An 11114-nucleotide genomic window follows, 5' to 3' on the forward strand; every position below is an offset into this window, starting at 1 on the left:
TGGTTGTTATGAGAAAGAATGGATGAAAATGGTTGTTATGAGAAAGAATGGATGAAAAGTGTAAATCTTATTGAATGTTAAGCAAAGTACAACTTATATACAAGGTAGCTTTACAACTGTGCAAAATTGTACAAAAACATAATGTAACAAATTAACAAAAAATAAACTACATTTACATCCAATACCGGTTCCTATTAGATTGAAATTGGTTACACGGACTAATACAATGGTATTTGTGAAGTAGGATGGGTTAAATATAAGAAATATTTGCTAATTTGACTGACAATCATCGCAAAACCGACCAACCATCACAAAACCGACCAACCATACGATGATTCACTTTTCCTACAATCTGAAATCTTCTTTATCACTCGCTTTTAAATCCTTGAAAACTAATACAATAAGTTTTACAATTCTTTCCTCGCAAATCATCTTAAATAGTATATTCATTCCAACCAACATAACCTTAAAGACATTATCTCATTCATCTCATACGGGGAACAAAATTATACATTAGTTGTTTAAAATAAATATTACTCATATATCTATTATAGAAAATTCAAAACTTATTTAATTCTTGCAAAAATATTATAACAATTATTATTTGTTCTATGATATTATTTACGTTTATCTTTGGCTAACACTGTTCTTTTATGGAGAAAGGAAATAATTTTCCATATAAGTGATAAAACTCTTTTTACAAATATTTGATAACTAAATGAGAGTTTGAAGTTCGGATTATTGATGAAACTAAAAACATGTGTTAATTTATTTTTCACTTGGTGATAGGTTATAATATTATTTATATTACAAAGATCACAAAATTACATTTTTAACAGTTTCTTACGGTGTTCAAAATTACTAAAATCGTTTTGTTATAAAGTATATAATACGGTATACTCCTTTAAAACACAAATAAAAATAAAAAGTAGATTGAAACATAAACAAATTTGAACTAATTCATCCATATGTAATGTTGCTATTCAACGAATATAAATATCTTTAAATTAATTCAAATGTGAGCCTCATTTTGAATAAATATGATCAATGATAATTTGAATAGTATACTATTTAAAACGAAATAAAAAAAATATAAATTTAACTAAAATTTTGTAACGATCTTAACTAAGATCTTTAAGAGTAGAATCAAGTACCTTTATTTATATTTGAGTACAAAAGAAATTAGCAATTGCATTTAGATGTGTTAGGTTAGATTTAGCCAATTGCATTTAGATGTGAAGACATTATAGTCAACATCTAATCCACACTACACATTGAAAGTTGAATTGTAGGTACTTATTCTACACCTAATAAATGATAAATAACAGGTAATAACATTTATCTCCTTGTTTGGTGAATACCTGTTTTTATCAATTTCTGGTAACAACTCTAAAATATTCTTTAATATTCCAATTTCTTGCAAAATAACCCAAAAATAGATAAATATATGTATATATAACACATATACAAATCTCGTTTCTTTTCATAAAATTCAACTTAAAATAAATGATTAAAAGATAAATAAGAAGTTTTACTAAGTGTGAATAATAGATAATTATTACATATTATTTACTAACTTAGTTAATTATACCAAGATATCGTGTGAAAGTTTTCATATATATTATAAATAATACGTATATTAAAATTGATGAAATGTTATAATGAAAATATATTCGTGGTTTCTAAATAATAAATAACACAAGTACAATACAACTACTACATGATACCTATAAATACACTTTTCTAATATTATCTTAATAAAAAAAATTCTTATTTTTTGTTGTGTTTGATGTCTACCTTATGCTTTGTCCAAGTATAAAAAGAAAAAAGATTAAACATCCAAGATTAATATAATTCAAAATATAAAAAAGCAAGTAGATTTTGGAAATTGTAACACAAAATTGCAGTCAGTTTCTTTATATTTTTTTTTTATCTAGTTTCGGGATTTGGATTAGTGTGGTCTCAAGAGATATATTATTTACTTTTTATATATAATTATGTGACTTGAGCGCAAGTGTATAAGTATAGTTATGGTAAATTAATCCTCATTCTTTAGTAATTAACCACTTTACTTACAAAGTCGACAAGCATGATTCATAAGAATACAAATAAAATCATGCTTCTATCCTTAAGATCCACAACTTAAAATTTGAAGTTCTACCCAAAATCTAATTTTCTAATTAGAGGGAAAAAAAATCTATTCTAATACTTTTCTGTTTATTTATTTATTTTTTCCAAAGAGAAAATAAGATGTAGAAATGGACCACATGATTGGGACATGTAAGAACGATTATTTGACTTGGTTCATCCAACCTATATTCCATTTTTGTCACCATACCCAACTTGAAGGTTTTCACGTGCCCTAATACTTCTCATTTTCTTTTTCCTCATAAAATGGTTAAAGAGATAACATGTTTCATTCATAAACAAATCTCACAAAAGGTTTTTTCAACATGAAACTCTTACAATGCGTGTTTGATTCCAAGTTAATTTTTTTAATAATCAAGATAAAATAATTACTTAAAGTGATTTTAGATAATTTTTACATAATATTATATTTTGTTGAAATAGCTATCTAGACCTTTGCTCTTTTTTGGTTAATCTTTTAGTTGACTACATTTTATAATGAAAAAATAATTTTTCTTTATTATGCTTTTTTGCACATAATACAAATGAAATATCTTGAAAAAAAAATGTGACCTAGATAAAAATGTAGAGCCGTCAAAATGGGTCACAATCCGCGAGCCAATCCGACTCACCACGGATTTGGACTGGGTTGGGTTTGAAAAAATTGAATTTTTTTTATGCGGGTCAGATTTAAACCCGACTCATTTAAATCCGGCTCATGCGGATTGAACCCGTGGTGGGCCGGGTTGGTCTGCCAACCCACCTACCTAATTTTATTTTTTTAATTTGTTATTTTATTTATGAAACCCTAAAAAATAAAATACTCTCTTGACTCACTGTGTATACAAAAAAAAGTAACCTCTGCTCTCACAAATCACTCTCACGGAACTTGCTTGCTCTCATTTACCGTGCTATCACTCTCACTTCTCCACTGAATGTATGTTTTTTGTGTTTGTTTTTGGATGACATTTGGATTATATTGTACTTTTTATTATTATTTTGAATTGTCTTCAGTTTAACATCATTTTTTTGGGAGTGAAATTTGTTTAAATTTGAATATAGAAAGTTTGTAATTTTTTTTTATTTTAAAAAACTCTAATTAAATGGGCTAGTGAGCTAACCCGTTTACCTACCAACCCGTGATGGACCGGACCGAGTCGAGCCATATTACCCGTTTTGACAACTCTATAAAAATGTTTGATTTGATTTTCGTGGGTTAAATTATAACAAAAAAAAAATCTGCAAATATTAATTAGTGTGGACTTAAAATCAATTACATCGCTTTCAAATTTACATGGTGCTCACCCACCGTTGATTTCACTTCTTCTATATCAATTTTGTTCACTAGCTAGATGAAGAGTTCTTCAGTCAACTTCACCACAATTAGTGTCTTCGATAAAAGTTTTTTTTTTTTTTTTTTCAAGTGATGCTAAAAGTCTCTAATACGTATACGTTTCAGTTGGTGTATAATTTGAAATTTCAAAGGTATATAATTTGAAAACCCAATTTATGAGGTGAGAATCTCAGAGTAAATTGGAATTTATTATATATATGAAATTTTGATATATTTTTATCTTATAAACTTTAAAAATAATGAATATAGTTTTTTTAGTCTAATTTTTCTTTTTACATATTAAATATGTTTAATGTATGATAATATTTGATTTTTTTTTTTACGTAATCTAACATATTTTTGGTTTAATGTATGTTAGAAAACTGTTAGACATCTCATTTAATATAATTAAGTTAAAAACATATATTTATTCCTTTTTAAAATTTAAAAACTAAAATATATTAAAATTTCTAACAAAAACGAATTTGAATTTAGTCTAAAAAAATCATTTATTATTTAATGCATGTGTAAGTTATACTAAAGTAAGTTTTTTTTTGTTGTAAATTTAATATAAAATTATGCTTTTAAATGCATGAATTAGGATTTTCTTTTTTTTTCATGTGTTGTTAGTTTTATAACTTTAATCCACACATTAATGAACAATTTTGGTGAAATACAAATAAGATATAAATGATAATAATGTCAATTTCAACACATTCTCGAGCAATTCATTCTGTAAAAGGTATTTTTATAAAAGGATGTGCAAGAAATTAAGGTATAACATCTTTTACTTACTCTTTTATTACCAAAAATTATGTTTTCTTTTTCCCTTCCAAACTAGTCTTGCTTGCGTGTGTTCTAAAAACATGAATGGCATGGTGAATATGATGTTATGTTTTTTTATTGAAAACTGAAGACAAGATAAGAAAGTAAGTTCCAAACGAGACAGAAACATTAATTAGTTTGCCGTGTCAGGCCATTGAGACTAAAGACATTTCGTAACTAAAAAATTTAGGTCAAAGGATATGATAATGATTATGACATTAGATGTTGTTTATTAAGTGCTTTTTTAATTTGGCATTAGGTATTCCAAACAAGTTTATTCACATTTACTTATTATTTTTATTTACTATACAAGTTAATTTGAACGTGTTTGAGGCTGAAATGCCATACATATACATGTTTGAGGCTGAAATGCCATGAGTATCTTAATTTTACTTTATTGTTTTTATGGTAACATTATATATTTGTCTAAACATCTGTCTAGAAGAGTTTTAATACAAAGATTACTCTAAATTATATTTATTTGAAATATTACTCTAAATTATATTTATTTGAATCGGTTACCAATACAAACTATAATGTTTGATACAACTATATATTGGGACCTTTCAAAGGTTATACATAAGAAAAATTCAACATCAATGAGTCGTGAACAAACTTATACAAGAGATCATGACACTATCTTCGATCCAAATCCTTAAAGTAATGAATTTGTGAATATTTTCTTAGTATGTTACTCAACTTTTTTAGTTTTTTATAGTTGATTAAAGAGTCCTTAAACTTGCTTAAGTTATTTGAAATAGAAAAACTCTTCTTGTACCTCAAATTTCTTAAGAAATTTAATAAACAAAACTTTTTATTGTATGACTTAGAAGCATACAATGACCAATCTTTTACCAAGATTTTGGTAAAGTATCTACTATAGTTATGGTCACAAAACTTCATCATCAAAATTGGTATTCATTCTTCATTAGACATAAAATCTAACTTCTAAATAGCGAAGGCTGAAAGATGTAATTTCTTCACAAACAATGATCTTTCGTCTTGATCTATCATAAATAATAATTTGTGTCATTCAAAACAATCATCTTTGCATTTGCTTTCATCATTCAGAAGATAAATATAATTAAAAAGTAAGAAATCATGGTATCATTAAATAAAAGAACCAAAAGTATCAAAGCATATAAATGAAATAATTCTCCTAATTAACTAAATAATTTATAAAATTATGTTAGACATATTTCCATTGCATATGATTGTTGAACCTTAGAGGTGTAAGATTAGGTAGGATATCAAGGTTAATAATACATATTTATTAAAAAAATTCCTATTTTAATTTAGTTGAGACATTTATTTAAAAAGAAAATAATACTTTTAGTTTTTTTTCTTTTTAAAAAGATATTTCTTTAAATTTGTTGTGACTTTATTCTAATTTTTTTTGGAGATGATTATATTATTTTCTCAATCAGATAGTATTAATGAGACATTGATATATAAAGTGAGTAACAACTTTAACCTATTAAAATTTCAACCATCCTTGGGAGAAGATTAAGACTTCTATAGGTTTTTCTTATATTATGAAGCAATTCCCTCAAGAGAAACAAAAGTTAATTTTGGAATACTATTGTACTTTAGATTTGTTTAATAAAGTGAATTACTAGTGAAATAATACTTTGTTAAGAATTTATTAAATTTAAAAATTTTACTAATGAGTAAATTGGAATTTGTATAACAAATTTAAATTTTACTAATGATCTGTATTTATATATATATATATATATATATATATATATATATATATGAATCATGAGTAAATTTTACTAATGATCTGCATTTATATATTTGAATGCAATACTTTACATCAGCAATAACAAATTTATACATAGAATAAAAATATATAAAATAACGTGTAAATATAATATAATATAATAAAAAATCAAGATATAAAGACATTAATTAATACAAATGGTCATTTATAATTTAAAACCAATTCCCAATTAAACAAATCAAATAGACTAACTTGGTCTGATTTTCAAAACTATGGTTAGTCTTATATGTTTCTTTCTTTCTTTTTTTAACTACGATTAGATGTGATTTGAAGATGAGGTCACAAATAAAATGTAAATCTCAAAACTTTTCCCATTTTAACTCCTTTTCTTTGTTAATTCAACTGTTATCATTGTTATGGATGCTGAAAAAATATATGGATAAAATATCTTAATTAAATAGTTATGTTTCTAAAATTTTCTTAAAAGATTTCTTAAATTATTATAATTCTATTATTTAAAAATTTTGAATTTTCGTTACGAAACTCTCATTGAAGAAGACAGAAAAAAAAAATTGTGAAAAGACAGCATATATGAAGCATATTCCACCGTCCCATCTGTTTATTCCTTTGAAGATTAGTTTCGAGTGAGTATTGCGACGTATGCCTCACACACTAGTGCATCCAATATTGGTAAGAGAAATTGAAATTCTCTAGGAAGAAAAGTATTATGTTAAGAAGAATTAAAATGTAGAGGGAAATGTACAAAGTAGAGGTGTGGATTGTGAAATGTATGATGATTGAATCACACATGAGGTTGTTCCATGAGAAGGACCTCAATGGACCCTCTTATGATGATGATGATGATGATGAAGTTCACCTAAGAAACTTTGCATATCTAGCTAGAATTTCACAACCCCAAAAGCCAGAGCAATCCTTATAACCAAAAAGCAGAGGTAAACACTGAGAAGCCCTACCCCTAAGGATTTATCCAACTTCATACTCTTCTTTGGTAAGATGACAAGTGCCCAAAGAAGCCCTCCCATCAAGAACAAAATTGTCTCATACAGTGAAGGATCCTTGGGAATTACATAAGGGTCTGGATGATCAGACAAAGCTGAGAGAACAAGGGGTAACCCCAAACCCATCAAGGTATTGAACATTGGACCAGCATAGCAACCAGATATGGCCATTTGAACACCATCTGCCCCACCATTTAAGGCCATGGCACCATTGGCTATGAAGTCCCCAAGTGAGTTTCCCCAAGCTAGGACTGTTAGTCCTAGCACTGAAGGGCTAACCCCAATTATGCTCCCAATTGCAACCAAGACAGAAACTAGCTCCGCANCAATTATGTAAGTCCATGTTACACTCATTGCAAAGCCACCAGCTAGCCAAGGAAACAAGGACTTGGTTGGTGGGCTACACCTATCAGTTGTCACGCATGCCATGTTGCNCAAAACTATCCCAATCAAAGCAGCTACTATGTATGTAACTAGGCTACTCCTTGAAGCCANGTTTTCACCTTGAGTGTTGAAAAGAACTGCAAGTAAAACTGGTGCTAATGTGACAGATATTACGGCAAATGGCTTTGACCACTTCTCCTCACTCACCACAGGAATTGTAAGCCTTCTTGGTAAGCAAAGAGGTAGTTCTAGCACTTGTAGCAACTTTCCAAAGTAGAGGCAACCAAAGATTGAGTTATCACCGAAAGTACCANCTGGCTTTTGGTCCTTATCTTCAACCACCACTATCTCTGCCAAACTTTGTTTCTCTTCATCAACATAGCCCAACAGAGGTATGCTAGGCGCTGGTGACTCATNAGAAGACATTGAATATTGCCTTGAATTTGTTGTGTCCCCTCCATACATGAGATGTGTGGCTGAGACANCACAGACGTAGAGGAAGTAGATAGAAACATAGCATATTGAAGCAAACAAAGTGATTTTACCAATGTAAATTATGATAAGGAGGATGAAAAGAGAGAGAAGGAAGAAAAGGACATCCCTGATGAAACTGGCCTTTTCAACCTCAACCTGATTTGGGCTNACCAGAATGCTTATGACCCCCAAGACAACACACGACACAAAGAAAGAACCTCCCAGGATGCTGTTGAGTCCAACGGCACCGTTGCTGGATGATCCTGAGAAAGACACAACGCTGGCAAAGAAATCAGGAGCGCCATTTCCCAGAGAAAGAAGGGTCACTCCTGCAATGGTAGGGGAGAGCCTCAAGATGTTGGACAAACCCTCCAAGGAACTGCAAAAGTAGTTGGAAGCCGTGTCACCCAACAGATAAAACAACACTACAAGCCACAAGGCAAGGAGGGCTTGTCCAAAAATTGGGAATTTTCCAGAGTTGCAGTAGAAGATTTGAAGATAATTGATGTATCCCTTTGACCTGCACTCGAGATTACTTTTGACATACAAACACTTGGAGTCAAAATCTGAGTACTTGTGTATATCAGTGCAGCCTTCAACACTGACATCTCTGAAGAGCCTTGCATGGTTGAAGATTGAGAGGAAAGAGGCATTGGAGTGACCTTGTGAATTTTCGTTAGGAGGGTGGAGATAAAGGTTGAGAAGTAGACAGAAGAGGAAGATGAAAGCCAAGTTGAGGACAAGAAGAAGTACTCTAGATTGAAGCTTGGACTTGAAGATGATGAAGGATGCCATGTAGAGAGTAGCTTGGCAAAGGCTATGGTGTTTGGTATGAAGCAATAAGAAACTAGAATTGGTGTCCATATGGTATATGATGGAGTAGTTGAAAGGACATGGAGGAAGAAGACATGGAGAGGAAATTTACCTCTGAACAAATGTTGCAGTACTCCGTTTGGAGAACGTGGAAGAGAGAAGAAACAACTTCAGAGATATTCCATCACAAACTAAACAAAAAGCTATAGTGTGCGTGATGGCGTTGCTTTTTGCTATGTCCCATGTGAGGGATTGAGTTAGGTATAGTAATTTGTGTTTGTGTGGATGGTATGGGGACGTACACACAGAAACGAATGAAGCCAAATTTCACTTACCAAAGTTTTCAAAACATCATAGATGATTTAAGTGATTGCTAACATTGTATTAAACCAAACCATACCACACACACACATATAAAATAAAAAATGCACCAATCATTGCTCCTAGCATCAATTTGCAACCTCATTTTTTTCATGTTTCCAAAAACTTGTGTTATAAGAAAAAAAATTATTTTTTATAATATGTGAAAAAAAATTATATAATTTTTTTTTTTGAAAAATAGTTTCAATTTTTAAATAAATTAATTTTATTTCTTGGAATAAACTTATTTTAGTTTTCTATCGCATATTTTTACTGTAAAATAGTTATAGTTTTGTTTTCATAGACAGTCTTTATCATTTTGAAAAGGTTTTATCTGGTATACTGTTCTTCATTAAGATGTTTTTGAAGGTTTTAAAGCGAATGCTATCTTATTATCTTTTTCCGAGAACATTATCGTTATCTTTAGGAAAAAAAGGGTTTATATTCCTTTAATCTTTTCGACCTTTGAGAGACTTCTTCCAATGCATTTTAATGTCTCAAGTTACCTGGGAATCAATATTAAAAATAAGAAGTTGATATTTTAATAATTTTTTTAACATTTTGTTTACAGTAGAACACGTATCACTATCTTATTAGTTTGTTTGAATTTATTTTATAAAAGATATTTGAAACGGGTCAATCATAAACTACTATGTATGTGTTATTAAAAAATTGTCAAAAAAAAAAATTGTTAAAGAAATTTTTTCTTAAAAATAATCTATAAAGATATTGCTTTTAACATATAAGAAAACTTCTTTCAAAAACAAAATTGTGACGATAGACTTGTTAACATTTCTTTTCCTTAACCTATTAGAGCACGTTTCAAGGTAAAATTGTCGTGAAATCATTAACCTTCAAAAACTTGAGATTGAAACCAGACTTTTATATTTCGTGCATTTGTTTTATGCATACTTAAAAACAATATATATTTGATAATATTAGTTTAATTTCACTCAAGTCGATTATATGTTGACCCGTGTTTTAGATATGTTATTCACGAATAACATAATTATCAAGTAAATCAATGTTTCCTAATATATATATATTATAAATTTGATAGGTCCAAAATAACCGAAAATTAATATTTTTAAAGGTTAAATATGTATTTAGTCCCAATATTTTGAGGCGATTTTGGTTTTAGTCTCTCTTTCAAACTAAGGTACAGTTTAGTCTTTCAACTTTAGAAAACTCTGGTTTTAGTCCTTTTTACCAAATTTTTTTAATTTTATTTGCTATTTCAAGCACGTTTCTCAGTTAACATTGAAGCAAAAATGTGTCAGAGTTTTCTAAAGTTGAAAGACTAAATTGTACCTTAGTTTGAAAGAGAGACTAAAACCAAAATCGCCTCAAAGTATTGGGACTAAAAACATATTTAACCCTTTTTTTAAATAAGAAAAAAAATAATATTTATGAAACATATAATATTATTCATTATATAAATCAAAATTTATTTATAATAAGAGAACTCATTAATCATAAAACTCATTAATAATATGTATTAATTATTTATAGACTTAAAAATATTATAAATATATGTCATCATAAAATATATTCACTCTAATATATTTTATTTATTTTAGTGTCAAAATTTTTTTATAGGTAAACTTTTCTCATGCTATTAATCAAATCAATTTATTTGATAAACTGTTATGTTAAATCTAGTCAGAACGTGTATATATAGTTAAATATATATATTCGTACAAATATTTACTTATTTATATTTAATCCAATGAATATTCTCTAAAAACTTAATACTATTTACATCATTTTCATTCCAATTTAAATAATTTACAGATATGCATACACTATTAGTAAGGAAATAAATCATATTAATAGCAATATTGTGTGCACTGTAAGGGATAAGGAATATCATATGTATTAATCATATGGTTAAAAAAATTATTATATTTACTGAATTAGTGTGTGCTACGTAGCTCACTGATTGATTTACATGACCATGAAAATATACAAGTGGATGGTCGTGGGACCAGTAAAAATTGGTGAAATCATAGCCAAGACAAAAGACAAAATGCTATATTTCTCTCTTTATTAT

General features: G+C 28.5%; 1 protein-coding gene across 1 annotated transcript; it reads right to left on the minus strand.

Moving 5' to 3' along the window:
• Nucleotides 1–6698: 6698 nt before the first annotated feature.
• Nucleotides 6699–9055, minus strand: LOC106753991 (cation/calcium exchanger 1-like). The gene is made up of 2 exons (XM_014635914.2): nucleotides 8409–9055; nucleotides 6699–8267 (listed from the first exon to the last, which is right to left on the minus strand). The coding sequence occupies exons 1-2, from the start codon at nucleotides 8750–8752 to the stop codon at nucleotides 6911–6913; spliced, it is 1701 nt and encodes a 566-aa protein (XP_014491400.1). The 5' UTR covers nucleotides 8753–9055; the 3' UTR covers nucleotides 6699–6910.
• Between the last annotated feature and the right edge of the window lie 2059 nt (nucleotides 9056–11114).

Source organism: Vigna radiata, unplaced genomic scaffold (genome assembly GCF_000741045.1).
Source record: "Vigna radiata var. radiata cultivar VC1973A unplaced genomic scaffold, Vradiata_ver6 scaffold_7, whole genome shotgun sequence".
NCBI classification, from domain to species: domain Eukaryota; kingdom Viridiplantae; phylum Streptophyta; class Magnoliopsida; order Fabales; family Fabaceae; genus Vigna; species Vigna radiata.